The sequence below is a fragment of the Populus nigra genome, chromosome 9 (assembly GCF_951802175.1).
Source record: "Populus nigra chromosome 9, ddPopNigr1.1, whole genome shotgun sequence".
NCBI lineage: Eukaryota > Viridiplantae > Streptophyta > Magnoliopsida > Malpighiales > Salicaceae > Populus > Populus nigra.
In genome coordinates this window covers 12,090,784-12,118,617 of record NC_084860.1, presented here as the reverse complement: position 1 = coordinate 12,118,617, position 27,834 = coordinate 12,090,784, and the positions used below count along the sequence as shown (strand labels likewise).

Below are 27,834 nucleotides of genomic sequence, written 5' to 3'. Positions count from 1 at the left end.
AAAATAGATATTAAATGATTTATATAGACATATAACTGTATCGATCATTAATAATATAGCATTTATTATAATTCACTAATATATTTAATGAATTTTTTTTATTTTAAATTTGATGTATTTTTATTTTTAAATATGAATTAGAAAAATAACATTATCAATGGGTATTTTTTTTTTTTTTTTAATGCTTCTTCTCCACCTGAGCTTTACTCAAAAGTCAAACAGAACATAAAAAACTTAAAAATGGCACTTTCGACGCTCCTCTACATCAAACACCCATATCCCTTCCCTCCTCTTCACTTCTCCGAATCACAAATTCACCCCCAAAAACCATTAATTCTTACTTCCACCCCAACATTTCCATCACTCAAGTCCCACAAGAAAATGCTCCCTCACAGACCACATGCAGTCTCAATGCAAGGAGTTCTATCAGACGCTATGAACTTAATCCAATCAGCACATCCCACTTGGAAATCAGCCCTTTTCAGCAATCTGTTGATTTTTGTTGTGGGGTCTCCAATTTTGGTATCCGGGCTCTCTCTCTCTGGGATTTTTGCTGCTTATTTGCTGGGCACTCTTACTTGGCGCGCTTTTGGACCTTCGGGGTTCCTCCTGGTTGCCTCTTACTTTGTTATTGTAAGTTACAAAGAAAAAAAAAGATGGGATCTATGCTTGCATGTATTTTGTTATTTTTGTTGGGTTTTGGTGATTTGTTTTATTGGGTTTTTTAATGGCTAAAATAATTGAATTCCTTTTTTTTAGTGATTCAGGCGATACATTTTATGCCCTTTTTGTCTTTTCTAGCTATATGTATAATATTTATGCATGATTAGGTTGCTTGAGCTTTTTTCTGATTCTATAGAATTTAGATTTTGTACACTTAATTTTGAAATAATTAATTGGTCAGTCTGCCATAGATGTTGGGTCCTTTTCTGGGTTTAATCTGTAATGGTTTCACTTCTTTTAATAAGTGGTTGAAAAATATAATGCGGGGTTTCTCTCTCTCTCTCTCTCGCTTTCTCATTTTATAGATTATTTTGTATTTCTTTCGTGCAGGATTTGAATTTTAAAAGTTAGAGATTACTCTTAGCAACTGATTGGTTACAAATTGCCAGTTTTAGAGGGTAATTTTAATAGTCATTGCATTTTTTTTCCATTCAAATTCTTGTTTTTAACAGGATTCAGTTAATTTATGCTGTTAGGGAACTGCAGTTACAAAAGTGAAAATGGCTCAGAAGGAAGCTCAAGGGGTGGCTGAGAAGAGGAAAGGAAGAAGGGGACCAGGCAGTGTGATTGGTTCAAGTGCTGCTGGTTGTGTGTGTGCTTTTCTGTCAATATTTGGAACAGGGGGACGGGCATTTCTTGCGCTTTGGAAACTTGGCTTTGTAGCCAGTTTCTGTACTAAGTTGAGTGATACAGTCTCAAGTGAGATAGGGAAGGCATATGGCAAAACTACGTAAGTATTGCTTTTCTGTTTGGTGAGGATTCAGTAGTTCATTCTGAATTTTTAGGCTTTGATTTGGTCACTCTTGATTAAGCTGGATTTGGAATTCAGTGGCTTTGAATGCCATTGATCTATCGCCACTTAATAGCATCAGTCATCAGCCAGTTTTATTTAGTTTTTCATTGTTTATAGGTGATAGTTTTTGCTGAAATAACTTAGAAGCATTACTTGTTACAATTTTAGAAGTTCGATCATCTAGTTGGATCTGGATTTGGAACACTGGTGGCAACTGTGCTAATGGGTATCCTTCTAAACCTTGAGACAAGGATTATTGTGCTTAAGAAGGTTACTGGGATAAGAAAACTAGGTTTGATTAAGACCTGTGTATGTAAATGAATTCCTTGGAGTGTCCTTTACATTGATGTATTAAGTACTAAACTTTTCAAGGAGGAGTGTTCATGAACTGTATTTTATCACTATGTGAGAACCATGCAAGAAAAGCCTGATTATTTTGGAGATATATTTTATGGACTAAACTTTCCAGTGATTAACTACCTTATTTTGATAATAATTTTCTGTTTGAGGTTTGCATTTCTTGTTTGTTGATGATTTTCAAAAGAATGAGTGTGATATGTTCCCATTATGAGTTTACACTTTTTAACAGTAGTTTTGAAAAGAAAATGTCTAAAACAAAGCATGAGCGATAGAAGAAGCGTAAATAATGATATTATGAAGTTGCTTTCTCAACGCTTTTGGAAGATTAATTCTTCTCTGGCAGGTTCTATATGGTATTTAGGTGATCATGACATCAAACCTGTGTACTTTGCACATGTACCTAAATCTAACAAACTAATGGAATGCTGGTGGCATTTGCAATTAGCATAATCAGATCGTGTATTTAAGTTTGTTTGCATTCACTTGAAAAGAAACATGTAGTTATTATGCTGTCCCAGTGACAATTGGTAGTATTGCATCTTCATCAATCATTTACCTGTAAAATGTGTTTAGTGCTTCCGATATATGAGTCACATCCAGTTTATTGCATTTTTCTAATACAGTTTATTACTGATAAGTATAAAAAGGGAAAAATAAATAAAATCCTTCATATGAAGAGACATGTTCTTGAAAACTCCCAGACACGTGTGCATGCACACAAGTTGAGCAATTCCTTGCTGTAGTTAGATTATAGTTTGTGAGGGTTGGCTTTTTATGAGTTTTACTTGGTAATCTAGGTAATGCTGGTTGGAATCGTTTCTTGCGATTTGATCATTGCATTTTCAAGGGTTTCAGTTTTTAATGAAGCTTGTATCCATAGGAACAAATTTGATTTGATTACCATGCTTTGATGCTTTTCTTAATCTTTTGTTTTGCTTTTGGACTATGAGAATTTTATAGTTCCACATTTATGTGGCTTGAGCAGGTACCTTGTTACCACATTTAAGGTAGTTCCAAGAGGAACAGAAGGGGCTGTCAGTGCTGAGGGAACACTAGCTGGATTGTTGGCCTCTATACTTCTTGCCTCCATTGGTTGTATCCTGGGTGAGGTATTGTTTATCATGTTCTCTTTAATTATGCATAACCTTTTCTATTGCTTTACATTACTCTTTTTTTTTTCATCTGTATCATCCATTCTTATTTAGGTTGACTTGTATTCTTTTTAAGCATAAGAAAATAATTATGCAACCAAAGCATGTATAACTAAAATGGTCGTTAGCATTATGAGCATTTTTCCTGCCTTCTTTCTCTTTCTCACATTGCTTTGGTAAACATCACACCATTACATAACCTTATGCTATCATTATCATAGCTTCTCATTTTCAGATTGTGTTGTTATTGCAAAGGCAATGCTGATGGTTATTGTCAAATTTAAAATCTAAAAACACAGTTTTGGCTTGATCCATATATTTTTATATTCTCCATTTAATTTCTGCCCCCAATCCCACATACTGCTTTGAGAAAAGTTTTGGTTTTTTTTTTACTATTATTTCTCATCAATAAGGTTATCTTTTTGTTGTAATTACCATTTTTATTTCTGAAGCTAGTATTCTCGATACTGTTGTGATTAACTTTTATGAAACCTTGCCAAAAAAAGGAAGAAGCTTTGCTGAAAGAGATTTGTAAGAAACCTAGTATTATGGAGTCACTCCTATTATCTCCAAAGAATGATTACCTTGTTTTTTGTAGTTCTTTTAGATGCATTTCTTCATTGTTCATTTTGTAAGTTTTGAAATGGGTTGTTATGATGCTTATGGTCCAACTTATCCCATAATAAACTTTCCTCCTATATTTGACATAAACAAATGTACTATTTAAAGAATAAAGTATGCTGTAAGAATTAGGAAGTTGATTTTTAAGGAAGAGTGTGCATTTTCCAACATGAAAGTTGTGTTTAGGTTTGGTGCATCAGCAAAACCGTATGGTCTAGTGACTGGCTTCCAAATAGAGGTAGCCTCTTCATCTTCTAAACAGAGCATCCTCGCTCTGAATAGGATTCGTGGAGACTTTACTGGTTAGGTGCACCCATTTTGACTACATTTGTATGCTGTATCTTCAGGTTATGTTTTAATTTCATTCAGACCATGTAGCAATATTTTAGTGTATTGCTTTTTTTGACATATTCCAATCATTCCCCTTTTCTTTGTATGAATCAGATAAATGCACCTGAAGCAGTTATATGTGTGATAGCATCCCAGATTGCTAATGTTGGTGAGAGCATAATAGGTGCTGCTTTCCAGGAGAAAGAAGGATTTCAATGGGTAAGCAAGCAAAAAAAAAGAAGAAAACTTAATTTATCATATGGAACTCAATCTTTTTTTTTTCTTTTTTTTTCTGGGAGGGGGTTGGGGGGTTATACTTTACAGGACTACCTCCTGATAAACCACTCCCCATCCCAGGAACCTTAGAAGGCTCAAGCTCCGTACTCACTGGCATAACAAACTATGGAATGCGGCCAGCAGTCGTACATGTTATGTTTCTCTGCTATTGTCAATATGTTTTGAGTTCTGATCAGCCGTGTAGAAGAGGGGGTTGCACTTCATTGTCTATGACTGTTGGGGACCATTAACCAGCTTGAACCTTACTTAAATTGATTAATGTGTTAGAATATGATTAGCTTTGAATCCAAGTTTGGATCCATGTAGCTTACCTGATTAATTTGGGGTTGAGGATTACCTTAGTTGAGCTGACCAGTTTCTGATTAGTCTGGATATAGATGCTTTATGTGTGAAACCTATTCCAACCATAGAGAAATAGAAAAATCAGGCAAATGAGATTTACCTTCTCTGTGTATTATGACTTCATGGCTCCTAGCTTTTCTGGACTCTCCTCTATTAAATGGACATGTTTAGGAAAGAATATTCTACACTTCTGAGTTTCTACAGATTATTATGATACTTCATCAGTACGAGTACGGAAATATCCTGCAATTCTATTGCTATCTCGTATGTAACTGCCTGATATTGCTGAGGTTGAGGATCTCATCAATCATTGATAGGCTGTTTGAGTCCGTGTTTGCCACTAAACCATTCCTCTTTCATGATATAATTTATGCTTCTGCTCTTTTTTGCAGCTCAATAATGATGCTGTCAATGTCATCAACATATCTGTGGGCAGTATTTTAGCTGTACTGATGCAGCAAGTCTTTCTCCGAAGCTAGGGTGCTTAAATCTATAAATTACTGGAAATTAAAATGTCTGAAAATTTTGGACTTTAGTTTCAACATCATTTCAGCCATCTATACATTCCATTGATGAACAAAGCATGACCAGGTGCAGTGCAGATAAGGTATTTTGCTCTGTTTCGCATCAACCTGCAAGATTGACTGTTTGTTATCTGCATACATAGCTCTCGGCTATGTTAGCAACAGAGTGCCAAACAAGGAGGCGTTTGTAAGTAATTCTAGATCAGTTCGGGATAATATTCGTTATATAGTTGTTAGATACAAAATTTTACCAATTTTATCTATATATTATTCTTATTAGCTGATGCATTAAGGCCTATGTTAAGACGCCAGACTAATAACTGGACAATGTGATCCTTTAATCACTGGATCCTTCTTTTTGTGGCAGTTTTCTGATGGAAACGATAATGGCTGAAATAGGACAACTAATTTAGAGGAACTTCTTACACAGTAAGCTTTTATTAAGCAGCTAATAGACCATATTTAGCCCTGCACGCACATGATAAACACAATGGATTTCCTTTCTTGAAGGTTGAGAAAAATGGGAAGATTTGTAATTTGGAATCTGTTTACATGTCACCTCTCTCCTTATGGCTATTCCTGCTGGTGCCTCCCTTGGCTTCCTTGAGAATGAGCTCCAATGGTTTCTCGTACGCTCCAACAGCAGACTCCAGCATATCAATGGCTTTGCTCCTATCTTTTGCTTCCACTGACAAGACATCCTCTATGACTACTGTATCCTTTACTGATCTGGTAAACCTTTTCAACTTCCCATAAATACACACTCCCATCTTCCGTAGCAGAAACCAAATTCTTCCCCTCATTCATAATCACCACTGATATGATCGCTCCACCATGTTTTTCACCGCATGTCTCCACTTCAAGCATTTGGGTAACTTCTTTTCTGCTTCCAACCTTCAAAAATCCCTTATAAATCAAACCATCTGCCCCTGCAGCATAGAATTCTGTCTCTGTTGGGTCCAAAGAAATCCCAGAAATTGCACATGGGAATGTAATTTTGCAGAGGTTTGTTCCATCCAGATGACTCCACAACTTGCATGTGCAATCTGTTGAGCAAGAAATTACGGTAGAGTGGCTGGACCCCTTACAACAGCCGTAGCTGGACCATCATTTGCGTAAAAGCTATGAAACATGAAATTGCTAATATTCTCATCTTTTGTTTGCCCTGCGATCTGAAAGATTGGCTTCACAATCACGGTACCATCATCACCGCCAGAAATTAGGAGTGACCAGTTGTTGATGTTTGCAGGGGGGAAAAAAGAAAAGAAAGAAAGAAGTGACAGCTCAGCCCAGCTCACTATGGGCTGGACATCATCTCGCCTGGCCAGGCCCAACGAGGTGTAGCTCGCCGATGCATAGGCAAGCTACTGTACAGTAGACAACATAACCCGCGCCAGCATGCTAGTGCTACCTCTGTTATTACCCAATATCTATTTATTTTTATATTTTAAAAATATTTTTTTAAAATTTAAAATTTTTTATTTTTTTATTTACTTCAAATTAATATATTTTTAATATTTTTAAATTATTTTAATATATAAATATCAAAAATAATTTTTAAAAAATAAAAAAAATTATTTTTAATATATTTTTAAATAAAAAATAACTACAACCATACTCCAAACATTACGTAATCTACACATCTACAAAAACTACATCGTCCATTTATATTCTTTCGTTTTTTTTAGCAATTAAATTAAAAAACTAACTTAAATATCATTCTCGTGAAGGAACTTATTTTGCAGAATCATACTGGTCAAACCTCATTAACCAAGAAAAGTCCATTTCCAAGTAAAGTTTTTTCACACTTCATCACTGTTAATTGTTGACTGTGAGGCAAGATACTGGTTTGTTGTGGGCAGGAAATGATTTCAGAACGGGCCCTGAAGGGATGGAAAGAGCACAGACATTCCCAGAAAGGCCAGTACCAGCAAATAAAAATGACCCATCAAGAGTGGCATATCAAGTGGAGCTACAGGTTCAGAGACAGGCAGATGGTGAAAAGCTGTTGAGGACCACCAATTGTACAGGTGAATTGAGCCTGAAGAAGTGACCGAGGAGATATGAGAGGCATCAATATAAGCCTTTCCAGCAAGGACAAGGCCATGGCAAGGTGACCGGCTGCCAGAGAAGCGAGCTACGGTGGTGCCTGAGAAGAAGTCATAAGCAGTAATGGGGCGGTTAGGAGAGCTATTAAAGAAAATTTCATGAGAAGACGACATTTTCTTCAGGTGGTACTACTGACGGACATGCAAGGTATGCATGAATAGAGAAGGATGTCTTGTGATTTACATGGGGCAAACGTGGACTACGTGTTAAGGTTTTGTGGTCATGGGCGTTGAAAACGAGGTTGTTTATCATCAGCAATTCGCCTTCTTCTTTACTAAACCTGTTAAACTAGGAAAGTTAGTTCACAAGGTAAGAAAAAGACTAGTTTTGCGTCAGGTCTAATTTTCAAGTTTCGTTGGCTAATCTTACCCGTCAAAATAATACCTTAACCTTCAGTTCTATCACAGGCACCTTAAAAGTTCCTTCAGATGTATGTGGATATGAAAATTACAACGATTTTTTACCAAATGTGTGAGGTAAACACCCCATTATAGAGTGCTAATAAAATTTTCCACGAGCTTGGAGTTATATTAATGATCATATGCATGTACTCACTTCTCAAATTGCGACAGTACAGGAATAAATTAGTAGCCCATGGAACTTGTCAGAAACTAGCAGCAAAGTTCTATGGGCCTTGCTTGGTTCTGAAGAAGATAGGAACCGTGGCTTACAGATTGCAATTACCCCCATCTGCAACAATTCACCCAGTTTTTCATGTGTCACAACTTAAGAAGCACGCTGGTAATAGAATGGTGCAGGCAAGCTTACCCAGTTTCTCACAGGAACAGACTCCTCAACATCGAGCAGTTTTAAATAGAAGAATGATCAAGAAGGGACATCAGGCTGCTACACAAGTTCTTATTCACCGGGACATCCTCTCACCAGCAGACACCACCTGGGAGTTTTCAGAAGACCTCAAGTGCAGGTTTCTCACCTTCTCTCTTGAGGACAAGGTCGAATTGAAGAGGGGAGCATTGTCAGGTGTGGCAACCTGAGGAAGAGAAGAAGCTACAGTATCTCAAGATTGATTTATAAATCAAATCTTTAGGCTAAGTAACTATTGTGCAATACGCACCGTTTCATTAAGTGCGATACGCACCGTTTTATTTGAAGAACAAACCCTCTGTCCGTAGGCTAGAACGCAGCGTTTTATTATCTCTTTTCAGTTATTTTATTGCAAGGTACTGTGCATTCTGGGCTGCTTAGAATCATCCCTCGCTTCCTGGATAGCCTACAGATAGGTGCAGTCAAGATCTCGAAGGAATTCTATAATTCACTGAACAGTAATAAAATCTTACCGCTTTGATTACCTTCTTTGACTAGAAACCGCCTAACCACTAACCAGGGAGGTTCACGGAATTGCAAGAGAAGTGGGCGTCTGTAAGTTTTACAGGTAAGCTTCTTCTGTAACGGGCTAAAGCTTTAACTAGACATTTTTTCTGGTTTTGAGATAAAATTCAGCATTAGATTATCTCAACTTGGAAAAATATATTTAAAAATATAACCATCAGCACTTGATTTTGATGATGTAGCTAGGGGTCGGCCAACATTTTTACAAATCTTTTAATCTTGTAGTAAATAGTATGGTTATTTTTTATTGGATTAAAGAAATAAACTTAGTATCGTTGTTTGTGTGAAATGTGGTGGAAGATGTTTTTGACCATAAAACCAAAAGAAAACATATTAGGAATTATAATAATAGAAGAAGATATGATAATGTTTATTATTATTATTATTATTATTATGAATGTAGATGTTCGAGTTAGTTTATGTATATCTTAACTAAATTTATTTATTTTAAAATTAATAATTATATAAATCTCTAGTGATTTTGAAGTTTGTAAAACTCAAACAGATAAATTAAAAAAAATAAATTTAAAATTTATCAATAAACAACAAAATTACCTTAGACATTTTACACATCCCAATTCCCTCACCTTGCGTCGAAAATTTTATATTTTCTGATAACAATGAATGCTCGGTAAGTGGATGTATATCTCTACTGATCTACAAGACTTTTCGATGACCTAAAAACACTCGAACTTGCCACCATTGCAAGCTAATTCGGAGGGTGGATTGATTGATCGCCGATCATCTCTTTCCAGCGTCTTCTTTTGTCAAAAATCATGTTGCTGCGTAAAACATTCTCGAACCCCAATCATTTTCTTTTGTTTTCTCCTCTCACGTCGCCGAGAGAGATCACGAGTGGTCCCGTCTACCCTCCCAATATGTGACTTTAAATTAAAATCAATTGTCAAAAGTGTATCATTAAATAACGGCTCTGTTTCTCGTGTCGCCATCGTTTGGTCATCTACCAGTGAATGACACCTTCGGCCTTTGACCAGAAATTGCATTTTTAGCGGTCCTAAAGAAAATTGAACGCGTATTTGTTAGTAACGAGCGACAATGTGATGCCAATCAATACACAGTTCACGCCGCTCCTTTTTTTTTTTTTTTTTTTAAGTTTCTTCTTTTAATCGTAATTTGTTTTGTATGAGTTATTTGTCTCGTGGCTTTATAGTAATTTTTATAATATTAAATTGATTAAAATTTATTTTATATAATTTGTTTTTTAATGAGATATCATGATTTTATATTCGGGGATTGAATTTCATGAGTTAATCTGAATTAATTTAGGTTAATGTAACATGTTATTGTGTCAATAATTGTTGTTTTAAAATATCAATCTCGAATTATTTTTAGACAAATTACATTTTAATTAATCATTCAGTTTACATTTGAACTCGTTAAATTAACCAAAATAAACCTACAAAAGATAAAAAAAAAAAAATAATTGATAGGGTGTGCAACACATACGCTAGCAAGTAAGAGAAGCCTGCACCTTTCAGGAGGCACGTGCGAGCCCCTCCAGCTGTCAAACACCATGTTTCACGATAGCGTTTGAAGAAGAGTACCAAGAGCTTTCTGATGGTGGCCTGCATGGCAGTGAATGATGGATGATATGACTCCGGTGGACTTTTTTCTTCTCCACCCACTTTTCTCTATCCTCTTTTTGGCCAAGTATACAAGCTTTCTTTCATTTGTCTTTTTTATATAATGTGATCCTTATTAATTTGATTTTCATCATTTTTTTAATCTTTTGTAGGTTTATTTTGTTTTTAATTTCATCCCTATCATTTGATTTCATTTGGTTTTTATTTCAAATGTGATCCTTACTCTTTTGATTTCTTATCGATTTTGTTTTTTAAAATCTTTTGTATGAGTTTTTCTCTTTTAATTTTGTCCTTATCATTTGATTTCATTTAATTTTTATTTTAAATTTGGTTCTTATTCTTTTAATTTCTTATTTATTTTATTTTTTTCTAATCTTTTGTAGGTTAGTTTTTTTTTCTTCAATTTCATCTCTCCTCATTTAATTTTGTTTGGTTTTTATTTCAAATTTGATCATTATTCTTTTTATTGCTATTTATTTTATTTTTATCATTTTCCTAATTTAGTTTTGTTTTTTATTTAATCCCTCATTATTAGAAATTGCAATTTATTCCGAACATAATGGATGTCACCTCGACCTAACCTACTCGGCCCTGCCCTGACCTGAACAGATTGGTGCTTTTTGAAAAGTTACCTTACCCGATAAGTAATGAATAGGATATGAATATTATCAAAACATACCCAAAACTTGCCTGAACCTAACCCAAAATGTATATTTATATTATATAGATATATTTGTTGAATATTTTTTTATACAATGTGATATATATAGTTTTTATTGAATAATAAATAATAGTTAGATGATTGATATCCATATGGATATCTAAAATCCAATTTATAGTTTATAAATATCTAAGTTTCTTACCCAATAGGTAATGACTAGAGTATGGATATAAAAAATCTGACACAGAGGCAATCATTGCCATCCATACTCAATATTGGATTTCGATTTATTTTTGTGTCAAATTTTATCTGCTTTGTTTTTGTTTTGCTCCCTTTTTTATTGCCTTTTTTTCTTTCAAATACCATCATTTGACGTTTTGTTATTGAAAATTTTAATTCGTTATTATTTTAGGGTTTACCTTCAATGAGCTTAGTTCTAAGCTCATTACTAGGGTCATAGGTTTCTAATATTAATGTGTAATTTGTTTTTTTTTCCAATATCATCCTTCAATATTTGAATTATTGGGAATTGATCCTCATGTTTTTTTTTGTCACTTTCCTTTTTATGAGGTTATTTCAATTCTATACCCTTGGTTGCGGGTTCAACAGGTTAACTCGGCTTGATTGAGATCATTTTTTTTCATTTCTTTTGGTTTATTATATTTTTTTTCAATTTCGCCCTTCAATATTGGATTGTTTGATTGAGATTTTAATTTTCTTTCGATGGGTTATCCCAATGTCACAACTAGGTCATAGATTTTGCATATTAACCTGAATGGATCCAAGTCAGTTTTTTTAACCTTTATCTTTGCATTTTTTTATTTTTTTCATATTATCAAAATTATATGAGCTTATTAACTTAGGTTAAGTCAATGACTCAAGTCTTAGTTTTTATTCTTCTTTGAGAATGCTTGCATTACCTTGACTTTCATTTATGATGGGAAAATAAATCAAGTCGGCTTGCAATGTAGCGCTAGCCACCTATCTAGTAACTTTCTATAAAGCTTGAACTAAAAAAATAGAGATTTAGTAGGCGTACTCCTCTCTAGCTTTTTTAAAGATATTGTACCAAATGTTTATGTTAAAAAGAGATCCTCAAACACAAAAAAACAACACTTCCAAGTCTCTCTCTCTCTCCCTCTCCCTTCTAAAAGTGATCTCTCTTTGTCTCCCATGAATGATCGCTTTACAGTTATCTTTTGAGATCATTACAAATAACCTTCAATATATTAGGGTTTATGTAACTTTTTGCAAATGATAAATTATGGTAAGAATTGATAAATTTTAGGAGAATTTGTGAGACTTGATGAATTTTGTCAATTTTTGTAATTTTTAATATTAGGACTTATATGAATTATATATTGTATTTTATTGAATTTTTAAGAATTTGAATTATAATAGAATTTTGTTTTTTTAATATATCTTTTAAAATGACATTATTATGTCATTATGGTGTTACTATTGATGATAGAACAATATTATCACTTATTTTGGAGAAAACAATGTAATTTTTAATGCTAGATTAAACATTTCACTCATAGTTTTGAAACTCGAATCGGCCTGGCGGGCTGACCCAGGACCCAGCCGATTAGGGCCTGGGATAGGTCTGGGTCTAAGTAAAAACCTGTCGGGGAGTTGGCCCGGCGAAACCCGGTCCACCCGGCAGGTTGACCCGGAACTTGGGCGACCCAGGCAAATTCGGCTGAGACCCGACCCTTTATATATATATATATATATATATATATATACATAGTCGTGAAACGACATCGTTTTGGCCTTTTAAAAGGCCAAAACGATGAAGACAAACGATGCAATTGCAGATAGAGAAAACATAATAAAGAAAAAGCAATTTCAATTGCATAACTCCTCTTTACCTTCTATTCTCAATTAAAAAAGAATGCCTATTTGTGGTTGGAAAGTAGATTGATGAGAGAGGGATTGAGGGTGAAGAAAGAGATAAGGTTGATGGAAGGGAAAGGCTTTGGAGGTTTATTGACCTAGTTATCAAAGAAGTTATTGTTGAAGCTTATTGAAGCCATCACTGATATAATTTTGATGGGGTTTTTAGGTTTTAGGTTTCTGGGTGTTAAAAGAGAGCCTAGTGAGGATATAAAAGTTGAAAATGAAGGATTGTTAGGGAAAAGATGAGGGAAGATGATGCGAGATATCAACTTGCCTTATTTGTGGTGAGCCTTCAATGTCCCTTCCTTTCTAGTCAGTATTCTTATCATATCAATCTTGACAAATAGGACTGGTGGTTCTAAATCCAAAGTTTCTAGGCGACTGTTGGGTTTGGATGGCCGAAATCCACTTATGAGAAAGGACGATGGGGGTGGCAAAATTTTTTATTTATTCATGGAAAAGTTGTGATTTTTTATATATGAGTATTTTATTTGTTCAATGAAAAATAATGATAAATTTATAAATTTATAAATAATTTTTTTATTTGATTTTTTTGGGTCAATCCATCTGACCTGATCATTAGACCGGGTTGACCACCGGGTTGGGTTTCAAAACTATGATTTCACTAGCTAGTCTAAAACAAATCATATTATAGTGTTGACATATATAAAATTACATATGCTTTCCAATTTCATCCATTACTTGATCAACTACTATTATATGAATATATTAGGCATATGATTGAAGCATATCCATTAAGATAGAGATGTGGTAGGGGTCAAAGAAAATCAACTCGTTTACACAATAAAATGGATGTAAGAAAAAAACATCAATATGTAGACATATTGAGTTTACTTGTGATTGTTATATCCATAACTAGGGGGACCATGAAGAGAGCAGCTTCATTCCTAGCCCTATTGGTAATTTGATGTTGAACTTACATAATTGACATCAATACATAGACATATTAAGTTTACTTGTGATTGTTATATTCAACATTGTTTATATTCAATTATGCTCTTGCTCATATTGATATTTATGCAATTTTATTAATTTTAAGGGTATTAGGAAGATATATTTATGCAATCATAGAATGATGCCTATATATCTTTGTGTTTATGCATTCATCATTCCACACATCAAGCTTGATCATAAACTATTTTGTGTTGGTAGAGTGATGGAGATATGAGACCTGCATGCTCTAAGTATAAGGTAGAAGACACCTACACTTTAGGACATTGCTCAAATATTACCCCATTACTTGGGTTGCTAGACCCACCCTTAAATGACACCATATATGGAGTGTTAGTTGGGTATGCTAGAGCTTACCTCGTGTATATGTTATTCATGAGTTTGGTTGACAATGTAGTAAAAGTCACGTTTCTTTCAATCTTGAAAGATTTTGACATGATCTAGGGATATAACTCAAGTTTATAGTGCTTTCTTGTATATATCTCTAGCTATGTCATTGGTGCATGGTTGGCTTAAAACAAGTTAGGCGTTGTTTACCACCACCACTACTATAGTATAATTATTTCAAATGTTTTGATTTATCAAATTTTATTTATATGGAAATAACACATTAAAATCTTTACTAATAGTTTGCATGTATAAATACATAATTATGGGCATGGGAGCATTTTTATATGGATTGTCCACAAGTGAGGAGCATCTAAATGGTAGATGTGGGAACCACAAATACCACCGGATGTTTGGTCACATTAATTCTTAATGAAATTTCTATTAACACAAAATATATTACTTGCAAAACCGCAATAAATCCATGGCTTGCGACATTAGATGTTGTAGGTCTAAGAGTTTCCTGAAAATCCAATCCATATTCAGTAGTTCTACCGTGATAAGTTAGATACACCACAACATGATTAGTCATTTAAGGTAAGAAGGAGAATTATTGATCAAAACTTAGGTAGATTTTTATCAACTAGTAAGATGCAAGGAGGCAAAAATCCATGAGCATCACCCCACCATTGCAGTCGATGACTACAGGAACTTGTACATTTATATCTAGCATCGCTTTATCTCACCATCAAGACATCAAATTCTGTAGCCTCTGTATGTAGTACGATTCTCAGACATCAAGGAATAATAAATAGTTTGTTACACATTAGCTTCTTTTGGCAGCATATAATAAATGTATTATATATTATCTTCACCAATTGGTTCTCAACTTTCCATTACCAACGAGGCTTCACTCTTAATGATAGTGATTAAATCCGGTCTGGTTAATGAGTAGTATCCTGAGTTTTATAGATCAATTCGGATTAATTTAAAAAAATAAAAAAAATATTTAAAAATTTAATATTTCATATAAAAAAATTAAAAAAAAATTTCATGTGAATACAAACTATACAGGTTGTAAATAACAAAGTTTGAAATAATATTTTAAAAAGTTTTTTTATCTTACATTGAAAAGATATTATGTTATCCTTTTAAATTAAAGTATTTAAACCAAAATTTTTTTTTATCCCACATTAAAAAACATAACTTTTTTTCTTGTGAACATGGAGTATATATACTAAAAGGCTTCATATTTCATATTGAAAAGATAATTTTTTCCTTTGGAACATAGAATATATATACTAAAAGGTTTCAAATCTCAATCCTACATTGAAAAAATATAATTTTTTTCTTGTGAACATAGAGTATATACATGAAAAGGTTTCAAATCCCACATTGAAAAGATACTATATTATCCTTTTAAGTTGAAGTATTAAACCAAAAAGTTTTTTATCCCACATTGAAAAAATATAACTTTTTTCTTATGAACATAGAGTATATATACGAAAGAGTTTCAAATTTCACATTGAAAAAATGACTTTTTTCTTGAGAATATAGAGTAGATATACTAAAAAGTTTCAAATCTCATATTGAAAAAATAACTTTTTTTCTCGGGAACATAAAATATATATACTAAAGGGTTTCAAATCCACATTGAAAAAATAAAATATTTTTCTAATATTTATATAGTAAACTTTAAAAAGTGTTAATAATCAACTAAAAATATATATAAAAAGAGAGGTATAGGAGAAAAACCACATTTGAAAAAAAAAACACTGGGTCTCATCCGGGTTCGGTCGAGTCGCCCGGGTCATTGGTCGACCCACTGGGTTGACCGGGTTTTGCCGGATTGTTGCACATGCCGGTCTTTTAACAAATCTAAACCGATCCAGCCATCGGATCGACCCACCGGTCCGGGTTTGATAACAGTGCTTTTAATGTTTCGTTTGGTAACACAATAAAAATCACGTTCCTAAAAATTTTAAATTTTTTTATTAAAAATAAAATTTTTAATGTTTTTAAATTGTTTTGATATGATTATGTTAAAAATAATTTTTAAAAATAAAAAAATTATTATTTTAATATATAAAAAATATTTTAAACTATTATTATTATTATTATCACAATCTCATACCGACACTATCTGAGAATTATCTGGTTGTGGGAGACAAGGACTAAAGTAAATCACAAGACATGATTCGCAGGATGTAGCACTTCAAAAAGCACCAGGAGGTGAAAATGATAATATTATTATATGAAAATGGATATATTTAAACATAGTTAGATGTGATTATTTGATTAATAGCACCACTTAAATTCCTCTATTCCTAAAAATGCAATACCTCTCTCATTCACTTAAATTTATCACATCATCATGGAATTTAATTTTGAATGCATTACAAGCCTTATATTCTAAAATATCATAAATGAAATTGTGATTATTTTGAGTATAAAACAACTTATAAAGAGATGTTTTACATAATTTTTATTTCTATTCTTAGATATTTTTTAAAAATATGTTTAGTTTGAAAAAATATTAAATTAATATCTTAAAAAATATTTAATTTTAATATATTTTTTAATATAAAATTATTTTAAAAAATAACCTTAATTATAATTCCAAACAGTAGCGCAGCTCCATTACCTATGCTATTTGTACAATTTTTCTGAACACACTAATTTGTCAAATATTTTCTTGACAATTTTCCCATTTTTTTTAAAAATTCTAATACCCAAAAACTCCTCCAAAAATACGAAGGAAAGATATTAAATTTCCCCAACATATCTGTCGCTTTCTGACTTTAAAGAGCTCGAAATCCAAGCGCCACCTGTTCCTCTTTCTTCTCTGTCTTTTTACTATTTCTCTCCGCAGAACTCAGCGGCGCTAATTAACCTTAATGTCATAAAGTATTCACTCTATAAGTACACGCGTCCACACTCTTTTCTCTTCGCTAAGAATCCCAGAAAAGAAAATTCATTCTCTTGTTTTCTCTCGCAGTTTCCCATGTTCCAAACCGCACCGCCTTTAATAATACACTTCTTTTTATATTCACACTGTTCACTTATCACAACCCAACATGGCCCTTAATTCAACTGACCTGAAAGAAGTGGTTGTGAGCATGGAAGGCTTCGATGACAGTGGTGTTAAAGTGATGTTGAATAACAGAGGAGGAGGAGGACGAGGAGGAGGGGGGATTTGGAGGGAATCAAGCTATGATTTCTTGAATGATGCAAATAAAAAAGATAAACAACGTGTTATTAATGGCGACAACAACAACAACAACAACAGTGATGGAAATGGAAGTCACGAATTTGATTTTAAAGGTCATCAGAACATTAACAGTAACAGTGGTGTTACTGTTAGTGCTAGTGGTAGCGGTTCATCAAAGGAGGAAGAAGATCCACCCTCGAAGCTGATTGGTCAGTTCTTGCACAAACAGAAAGCATCGGGTGAGTTTTGTTTAGATATGGACTCTGAGATGATGACTCATCTCCAGGACGACGCTGTTGTTCATCATAAGAGTTTACCTCCGGTTTCTGAATCTCCTACTACTATTATGAATCGGGTCTCTTTCGACCCGAACCCACCAGGGTCATGTGAGTCAGTGAGGAGGAGAAGGGATTTTAAAGAGTCTTCTCCAGCTAAAGAAAGTAACGGTGGCAGTGATGATGGTGAGATTTTGAAGTGTAGTTCTAGAAACCACAGGTCTTTTTCGAGCAATCCCTCGTTTAAGAGGAAGTCTACTTTGTTGAAGGACAGGCCAAAGTCTAGATTGATGGACCCGCCACCGCAGCCGCCGGAGAGGTCGGGAAGAGTGGCAGTTGGGAGGTCGGGGCTGTTAAAGTCTGGATTTTTAGGGAAAGGGAGTGTTGTTGATGAAGAGGAAGATGACCCTTTATTGGAAGAGGATTTGCCCGAAGAGTATAAAAAAGATAGGCTTGATATTTGGATTTTACTTGAATGGGTGAGTTTGATTATTATTATTGCTGCTTTAGTTTGTAGTCTTGCAATTCCATATTTGAGAGAGAAGGATTTTTGGAGACTTAGGTTGTGGAAATGGGAAGTTTTTGTTTTAGTTTTGATTTGTGGGAGGTTGGTTTCAGGTTGGGTTATTAGGATCATCGTGTTTTTCATTGAGAGAAACTTTCTCTTGCGGAAACGGGTTTTGTATTTTGTTTATGGAGTTAGGAAAGCTGTGCAAAATTGTTTGTGGTTAGGGCTTGTTTTGATTGCCTGGCACTGCTTGTTTGACAAGAAAGTTGAGAGGGAAACTCGGAGTGACAAACTTAGATATGTGACTAAGGTTCTGGTCTGTTTAGTTGTGGGTACCTTGTTGTGGTTGGTGAAGACCTTAGTGGTTAAAGTTCTTGCATCTTCATTTCATGTGAGCACTTACTTTGATCGGATCCAGGAGTCGTTGTTTAATCAATATGTGATTGAAACCCTATCTGGTCCCCCATTGGTTGAAATGAGAAGGAATGAGGAAGAGGAAGAGAGACTTCTGGCAGAAGTACAAAAGTTGCAGAATGCAGGTGCCACCGTGCCCCCCGGCCTTAAGGCAACTGCGAGCCTTTCACCACCACAGAGTGCAAAGGTTATCGGAAGTGGAAGGCTCCAGAAAAGCCCTCGAATAGGTACCCCCAAGCTCTCTCGTTCTCTTTCTAACAAAGTTGACGAGGGGGATGAGGGTATAACGATCGACCACTTGCACAAATTGAATCCTAAGAATGTTTCTGCTTGGAATATGAAGAGGCTGATGAATATAATTCGACATGGAGCTCTGTCCACACTGGATGAGAAGATACAAAATTCTAATGACGGTGATGAAGAGTCTGCTACAAAGATTAGAAGTGAAATTGAAGCGAAGGCTGCAGCAAGGAAAATATTCCAGAATGTGGCTAGGCCAGGGTGTCGGTAAGTTCCTGTTTCCACTCACTTTTTATGTTTTGAATCCTGTGTTAAATTGTATTTAGGTTCTAATTTTCTCGATTTAATCTACTATCAGCCTATTCTAGTATCTGACTTGCTCCGTGACTCTTCTTGTTGGATAATGTGGGATTGATTATATCAAATTTAACTGATTTCCAAATTTGGTTATGCTCTGTTTCATGATGCCAGAAAATGTCTCCTGTAAAAAAAATTGTCCATCGAATGTCTTCTTGGACAAGGATCATTGAACATATTCATTCCGAGTCTGTAACTTGATCTGTGTTTATGATGCCAGTATCACAGTCATCTTGTGATGATCCTCTGTCATTGTTTTATCATGCAGGTATATCTACTTGGATGACATCATGCGGTTCATGCAAGATGAGGAGGCTACAAAGACCATGAGCCTCTTTGAGGGAGCATCTGAAAGCAAAAAAATCAGCAAAAAATGTTTGAAAAACTGGGTGGTAAGAACCAATTAAAATTATACCTTTTATTTTTTTATTTTTTATTTTTTCTCATTTCTCCTTTTTGGCATATTTTTCATTTTTAGTTCTAGAATTTTTGTTATGCTTGCTGAGTTGTGTAGGAGGTGCAAATGAACTCATACCCAATGATAAAACCCTTCTGCACAAGTTGGGGCACTCATTTACGGGACTGGACTGGAAATCTTTTAGCAATTTATAGGTCTATAACAATGTCAAAATTTGGACATTAAAGTCTTAAGCTATAAAATATGAAATCTCCATGATTTTTTTTGGATGCTTGCCTTTGAAAAAATGTCAAAATTTTAACAGTTCTATGTACTTCTCTTATAAGAACCTACTTCAAACATTGATTTCCAAGAGGGGTTGCTTTATCATCTCCAGTATAGACATAACTGTTTGCTTTTCAACGGGATGATCTCCTCTCTTCAATGAGGATTTCTTTTCACAGATTATGAAAAAAAGGAAACCTGCTTTGCAGATTCATATTTGATGGCATATCTGCAAAGTTTTTCTGCTTCCATATTTTTTTAGACATGAGATTGTGATTTTCTATTCTATGATCATATGAAAAGGCACCTACTTGATTGTCTCAGGTTAATGCTTTCAGAGAACGGAGAGCACTTGCTTTGACACTGAATGACACAAAAACAGCTGTTAACAAACTGCATCGTATGGTGAACATTATGGTTGGGATTGTTATAGCAGTTATTTGGCTTCTTATACTAGGAATTGCTACTAGCAAGTTTCTCCTCTTTCTAAGTTCACAGCTTCTCCTTGTGGCGTTCATATTTGGAAACACCTGCAAAACTGTGTTTGAGTCTATTATTTTCTTGTTTGTAATCCATCCATTTGATGTGGGTGATCGCTGTGAAGTTGATGGAGTTCAGGTATGTAAGCTAATGCATATGAACTGTATCACAGTTTCATGGATTTAACATGATATAAGTTTTGGCTTCTTTTTTTTATGGGTCTAATTTGTTTTTCTACAAATTTCAGATGGTGGTTGAAGAGATGAACATTTTAACTACTGTCTTTTTAAGATTTGACAACCAGAAGATAATAATTACAAACAGTGTTCTTGCTACCAAAGCCATTGGTAACTACTACCGTAGCCCAGATATGGGAGATGCAGTTGAGTTCCTCATCCACGTAGCTACTCCAGCTGAAAAGATTGTCATCGTGAAACAAAGAATAAACAGGTAACCACAGAAAGATTGGATAACCTTTTTTTCCCATCTCAAATTCTCTTTACTGAAGTCATAATGGTGCTTTATCATTGATTTTACAACATTTTGCTATGTTAAAGAGTGTCCATTTTTGTTCTCTTGAAGCTGAAATCACATTCATAAAGTTACATTCCCAATAAATCTCACTATACAGCATGAAAACCTTGGCAGAAAATAATCTCAACTCTTTCTTTCTGGGATCCACATGTGGAGCCTGCAAATTCAATTGCTGTGATTCTTTTAGGTTGCAGTTTTCGTTCGAATTGCACTTGTCCCTTGTAAATTTATGTCTTTGGGAAAGTTAAATTCAATATTATGTCATTTGAATGAGTTTGTACAGACAGATCTTAGCCATCAAAATTTTACCTTGGGTTGATTGACCGACTGGGCCCTAGAACTTGATGTAGATGTTATTGCTTTGTGATGGAAAACAGCAGATACTGTGAAAATACATGCACGATTGTGCGTGTTCATATTGCGAGCATCTTTTTTTTTTCAGTGCTCATTTCTTGTAAGATTCTTTTTCCAACTAGTGGTTGTTCTTTCATTAGTTTATTACAGGCATGCATCAAGTTAGATATTTTTCAAGTTAGATATTTTTTGTGCAATCGATCATCTATGCTAAGAATTACTCTGCATATGCCACTGCAGCTATATTGAGAACAAAAAGGACCACTGGTATCCTTCCCCCATGATTATATTCAAGGATGCAGAAGACTTGACCAGGGTACGGATAGCAGTTTGGTTGACTCACAGGATGAACCACCAAGACATGGGAGAGAGGTTTGTAAGAAGATCTCTCTTGCTGGATGAGATGATGAGAATTTTCAGGGAGCTCGACATGCAATATCGCCTGCTTCCACTTGACATCAATGTTCGTGCCTTGCCACCTGTCACCTCTGACCGCCTTCCTGCCAATTGGACCAGCTGAAGGATGAAACAAAGAAAGCAGATATCGTACATTCACTGGCCACTCCTGCCACTTATATCTCCTTTTGAAAACAGTCCCCATTAAAATGTCGGCTCTAGTATTTATCCTGGAGGATGAGAAGACTATATAGTACACGTAGAACTGTGTGCCAATTTTTATTGTTATATAATCAGCTACTGTAGCGTCGTTGAATTTCTTGTATAGTTGAATTATGATTCTCAAGGCAGCTGCATTCGCTAGCAAATTTGTTTTTACCTCTCGTTAAAGAGAATATGGTGATTTTGCTGCCCATTACATGAGATCGTATGTAAGTTGATCGATCATCTGTAGCCACATAGAACCACTCCATGTTTGAGGCATCATGGCCATTTTACATCTTATTCCTGTCTGAGAATTCTTATATTAAGAAGCATCAACGTGCCACCTGGGCCAGCATGCTGCAACACAAAGGACTTCACTGGCCGAACTCCTAGAGATGAAGAATATAACACCGCAAAGCCAAGCTGATCTTTGCCACATCAAGTCATCAAGCAAAACGGTAAAGGCGGGGCTATGCCTCTGGTGTGATGATACCGAGCAGCATCAAGTAGTTAATAAAAGAGAGTTGAAAAGGAAAGCAACATTACCTTGCTTGAAGCGGCAGACAAACAGCTTTCAAACTTTTAATTAGGTTATGCACATGGAAACAGACATCAGGTATCATCATTAAGGATGTCTGATTTCCATGAAAAGTAAAGGTCAAACAACCTTCTCAAGTTTTACAAAAGATTTAATAATAACCACTCAGCACGCTCCTATCTTCGGATTCAGAAATTTTGTGAAACATGGGTTTCCATCATGTTATTGAGGTATTTCTTGAACCAACTTACTGACTCTTACAGATATCAATGTCTCAGGTGAATGAATTATTGACTCAAGCACTAATGCCTTTTATCTTACAAGCTCCAAAGTAGCAGCAGTGGAATGGAGGAGCTCTGATGTCAGGAGAAAGCTACACAAATGAAGATTTCATTAAAAATAATGCCAACAGACCCTCGGGCATCCCACTTGATGATGAAGCTGGCAAAGAGTAGTCTAGAGTTGCCGCTGCCGTTTGGAAACAGTGCCACGTTGTTCACTATAATGACAGTTCTGCACAACTGAGCAACATATATCAGGCACAAAAATTGCTGTCTCAGAATGATTATGAAAACTTTTTGGCCAGTATAGCCCCGAGGCTGTAGGTGGGGAAGGGATTTGGGGAACTGCCCTGGAGCTATCTGGCACCTGACCCAAGCATTCTTCATCATCCACCTCTTCTTCAGTAGACCTTAAAATGGCAGAGCTGTCAGAATCTCCACGTTTGCCACTATCAGCCTGACTAGTAAGAAAGAAGCCAAAATTACAAATTGTGGCCAGTCACAAGCCGTTTCTAATAGCAAATTCATTAGGAAGTAATTCTGAAAAACAGCAGTATAATAAGTTTAGAAAAATCCACTGTGCGCACACTTTTCTGTGACAAACGCAATGAATCCAAAGTTTTGAAAATACCACAACGGACACAAAGCCAATGTGAATCAGATACAGAATCCAATTTTAACATTGGATGGGGAAAATGTTACACACAAATAAACAAACAATACATGTTTACTAACACATTTCACAGGTGTTCAGTTGCTCTTAAGAGTCGACAAAAGTCAATATGTAACACACATCAAGGAAACAAGGGACCATCTAGCTAATTTGATAATTGTTAAGCGGTGTCCAGATTACACAATCATAATCAAGAAAATGCACGTCTGTGGACGGGGGTGGGGGGGCGTTCGAGGATTTAGTCATTTCTGTTTTTCCATCATGTCAGATCCTTTTTCTCAATCATTATTCTATAATCTCTCTGAATCAGTGGGATAAGAACTTGGCATGTAATCAGCGGAACTTAGCATTTCTCTCACACACGTAGCATGAATAATACTGAAAGATCCCTGCCTTATTATTTGGAAAGTGCTTGAGCTAAAACTCTTGGAAATTTTGAATGCAAGTGCAGGTAAGGAGAACAAAAAGGGGAAAAACGCTAGGAGCCTCAAAAGTATTTTACTTCCTTCAGATAGCCCTGCTTATAACAACAACAATACAGCCAAAATCAATGTTTTACAAGGGCAGGGAATTTTTGGTAAAAGGCGAACCATAGATCCCTGATTCCTGGTAAACAAACTTTGGTAAGAACCTCTGGAAGAATGGCCCTTGTTCTTGCAATTATACTAAAACGAGCTACAGTTATTAATTACATGAAAATATGTAGTCTAATTGGAAGAACCTTCAGATGTAAATTCCTACCATCAAAACATGAATTAGATCAAACTCAACTGCACCAATAATGGATCCAGTCTAGTTAACTTAAGATATTACCCTCAAACTGTACATCTACGTTAGATTAAACTACAAGCATACCTTAGATGATCCATTATGCATATAGCCATAATTCTCAATAAATTAAGCCAGTTCAAGAAACTCATCTAGCCTTATAGGTATATTATAGGTAATCTAATTCATGTTCTCCTAGTTGGGATGTAATGTAAATCTCAACCAGCTGAACATGAATTAGATCATGATCAGCCCGTGTTTGCCTTGTGAATCTTTATGCGTACCTTAGAAGATCCATTATCAATATAGCCATAATTTTGATTAAACTCAGGCAGCTCGAGAAATTCATCTATTTGCCACTGTGAAATGCTGGAAGTTGCTGAACCTCCAGAATAGGGCAGCTTAGCAGGCCCAAAGTCTCCAACTCCACAGACATTCACAGGCGAAACTTGATTGCAAGGATTGGCCAAAGGCAATAAGGTGCCTCTTCTAGAAACAGGGCGTGATTTTGTTTCCAAGGTTTTCTTTTCCCCTGAAGGTGACTTTCCTGAGGAAGAGGATGCACCAGGATCAGTAGGTTCTAGACCTACCTTTACTCCAGTGAGCAGAAATCTCTGATGAACAGACACATGGGTATTTGCTGTGTGTATGGCAACATCACATTTCCTGCAGAGCAATGCTCTATCTTCTAGACAAAAGAAAAAACCAGCAGTCTCCTGTAATAAGCAACAGTTTCACCAGTTAGTAAACAACAAGAAAAGAAAAAAAGTATAAATTCGTACCCAACAAACTCACCTCTAGCAAGTAGGGCCAGTGGTAGAGGGTGTATTGAATTATTTGGGGTGACAAGTTAAAAATATCATGAGGCTTTAGGAATACTATGTAATATTTTGAAAATGTTTTTTTGGGGGATGAGGGCTCAACCATTTCCCCGAGTAGAGCAATAACTCACATTTTTAGAACCATTGAAAAGAACATGGTGCTATAAGAAACTGGAAAGCTAGAACCTACAAAGCATGGATTCTGTTTAATACGAGTATATGTCACTATTGCGAAATAAAAAATCTGGTAATGAAAATGACGAAGAAATTTAGAATTATGCATATAACTATTTTTATTTCACTAACCTTTTCACCATTCAAGAATAGATGAGTTACACGTCAAAACTGAAAGTAAAATCGGAAAACTGCCACCAAAGAGCAAAATGTAGATTTCAAAGAAGGAACTTGATAGTTTTGAGGAATTAGATATCTGAAAGGAAAGCACGTGTTTCGAACAACCTAAGCCATAGAAAAGAATGAATTTGCTCTTTGATGGCAAGCGAATCAGACAAGCAAATCAACAGGTCATCTTTTTGGCTCTTAAGTTACAATACATACTAGGCAGTTGACTACTTTACTAGCAGATATTTACAACTTGTTGCCAAACCAAAAGAACGCTCTCTTCTTCCCCTTTCTCTTCTTGATTGTCTTGGTTTACCTTTTTCACTCAAAATATTTGTCAAATCCGGCCTTCCTTAACATTAATTTACCCCAAATGTGGCCTTGAAAAACCAGCAGTTATCACTCTTATTCACATCTAACTATCATACTCTGCTTAATCGAGATAGAGACTATAATAAATTCCCCAGGATACAAAAAGAAACTGTGAATGTTTTGGCAATAGCTTGTGTAAGAATACAAAAAACCAACCTAGTTTCTTCACTTTAACAGCAGAGGTTCAGAGCTGGGAGTTGTTTATTTATTCACTAGTTTGGAAGGGGAATGCTTACATAATTCCGAGGAAAGAGAAGCTAATCCCATTACCCTCAACTTATAGGTTGGATACTAAACAATAACCTTATGACCCCAAGTCATTAAAAAGATATCAGAGATCATCACACTAAACCCAGAATCATGTTGAGTCCGCAATTAATTAAAATTATAAAAAGGAGATGTAGGCATACATTCATCCTAATTACTAATAACTAATTCAGTAAGAACAAGTTAAAATTTTTTCCCTTCCTATTGACAAACTGAAAAACAAAATCTAAAAACAATCTCCAGAAGCTAATAACCACAACTAGCACATGACACATCAAATCCAAAATCTTATTAATCACAGAAACTCAATAACATCATCAAGTTAAAAATAAATTAAACACATGGAAAAATAAAATAATTACCTGACAAATATCACATTTAGGCATCTGAGGAGAAGAAGTAGAAAGTGGAATCCTCTGATGCTTACTAGCAAGCTTGTTAGCCGCATGAACCTTCTCGTCACACGTCCAACACAACGCCGCCTCATCCGCACAACATAGCACGTTCGCTTCCGCTGCCTCACAGACGTTGCACTGTATCTTCATCTTCCCCAGCGATCTCTCACTCTTTCTAATTTTCTCTAAGAACTCCCAATCTTCTTAGGATTTCTCTGTTTCACTATCCACACAAAAAAAAACCACACGCAACCACAATAGTTTCTCTTCTTCTACAACCTTAAACTTCTCTCTCTCTCTCTCTGAAAAATCCTATCTTTTTCTCTCTTCTTTCTGAAAAAATAGAAAAAAGAACCCTCTCTTTTGTCTTTTCGAACCTCGAATCTGACCTTTCTGCCTTAAAGTGAAACCCAGTTCGTGTTCCCCCCTCTCTCTCTCTGCAAGGAGAACCTCAATCCAATATCTCTCTCCCAAGAGCAGGAAATTTCTTTTCAAAAAGATAGAATATGAAGATATTTTAGTAGAGAGGCTTGAGAGTGAAGAAATAAAGGCAGAAGAGAGATCTTTCGGGAGAAAAGAAGAGGATGAAATGGAGCCACAAGAGCTGACTTGTATAGTTAGGAGGTGGGACACGTTAAGAAGGAAGCAGGTGAGCGAGGCAATGACTCCCTCAAAGTTTGAACCTTTGGGCTGGGGGATATTTTTAGCGGCGGATATCAATTTTTATTTTTTGATGTACACGTGGCAGGTTTTGGATTGTGTCCAAGTAAATGGAGTGGAGACCAGTTTCGCTGTCTTGGGCTGTATTGTAATGAGAGAGAGCGGGGGAAGCCACAGGATAAAATTGAGAAAACCGATGTCTAGAGATTGTTTGCACGCGCCAATCTACTCTCGTTATTGCCTGAATATTTTACTGTCCTTTCATGTTTCACGTGGGCTTGTGTGAAAATTCACTCTAAGGTTTTTATTGTATCCAAACTATAATCAGAGAGGTTGTACGATATTCGTCACAGGCAGACTGGATTGAAATTATTTTTTTTGTACATGAAAAATGATCGGTTACATGATAGAAAATAAATCATAGTAAATGAATCGATTATAAAAAGAAAAAGTGACAATGTTAATAAGAAGGAAAAACAAAATACTTGTCAAAATTTATCCTTCAATCAAATCCATTATAACAAAAAAATCAACATAAAAAAAAAACAAAAATACCATTATTTTTGTTTTGCTTTTTAAAGTAGTATAGCCATTTAATCATACTATGAAAATAAAAGAAAACAATCAAATTCTGACAAATCTTGAACCTGAGCTAATCTTTTAAAATCACAATACATTGAATTTTAGACTTGAATTCAATTAAGAAGTTCAATTCCCAACAAATTTAATATTAAATGATGAAATAAAAAAAATAGCAATCAAAATAATGAAAATCAAACCTGATCGGAAAAAAAATAAAGAAGAATGAAATTGTAAAAAAAATTAATTTTAAAAATAATCTCAAATAAAATAAATGGTAATTAAAAAAATGATAATCAAATCTAACTTATAAAAAATTATAGGAGGAAAAACCAAATTGAAATGATAAAATTAAAAAAAAATTGATTTTAAAAATTATTACAAATAATAAATGCTACTAAAGAAAATAAAGACCAA

General features: G+C 35.0%; 3 protein-coding genes and 1 pseudogene across 3 annotated transcripts; 2 read left to right on the top strand and 2 right to left on the bottom strand.

The window, feature by feature from the left end:
- Window positions 1-172: 172 nt before the first annotated feature.
- LOC133702607 (protein VTE6, chloroplastic-like) lies at window positions 173-5,420 on the top strand. The gene is made up of 5 exons (XM_062126916.1): window positions 173-633; window positions 1,200-1,453; window positions 2,862-2,985; window positions 4,093-4,197; window positions 5,010-5,420. The coding sequence occupies exons 1-5, from the start codon at window positions 241-243 to the stop codon at window positions 5,094-5,096; spliced, it is 963 nt and encodes a 320-aa protein (XP_061982900.1). The 5' UTR covers window positions 173-240; the 3' UTR covers window positions 5,097-5,420.
- Window positions 5,421-5,549: 129 nt separating this feature from the next.
- Window positions 5,550-8,228, bottom strand: LOC133702608 (protein ROOT INITIATION DEFECTIVE 3-like; annotated as a pseudogene).
- An 8,677-nt stretch (window positions 8,229-16,905) lies between these two features.
- Window positions 16,906-21,895, top strand: LOC133703856 (mechanosensitive ion channel protein 6-like). Its single transcript, XM_062128562.1, has 5 exons — window positions 16,906-18,981; window positions 19,340-19,463; window positions 20,078-20,371; window positions 20,481-20,683; window positions 21,362-21,895. The coding sequence occupies exons 1-5, from the start codon at window positions 17,144-17,146 to the stop codon at window positions 21,639-21,641; spliced, it is 2,739 nt and encodes a 912-aa protein (XP_061984546.1). The 5' UTR covers window positions 16,906-17,143; the 3' UTR covers window positions 21,642-21,895.
- Window positions 21,896-22,268: 373 nt separating this feature from the next.
- On the bottom strand, window positions 22,269-26,824 carry LOC133703857 (B-box zinc finger protein 22-like). The gene is made up of 3 exons (XM_062128563.1): window positions 26,146-26,824; window positions 24,266-24,697; window positions 22,269-22,997 (listed from the first exon to the last, which is right to left on the bottom strand). The coding sequence occupies exons 1-3, from the start codon at window positions 26,326-26,328 to the stop codon at window positions 22,716-22,718; spliced, it is 897 nt and encodes a 298-aa protein (XP_061984547.1). The 5' UTR covers window positions 26,329-26,824; the 3' UTR covers window positions 22,269-22,715.
- Window positions 26,825-27,834: the final 1,010 nt, after the last annotated feature.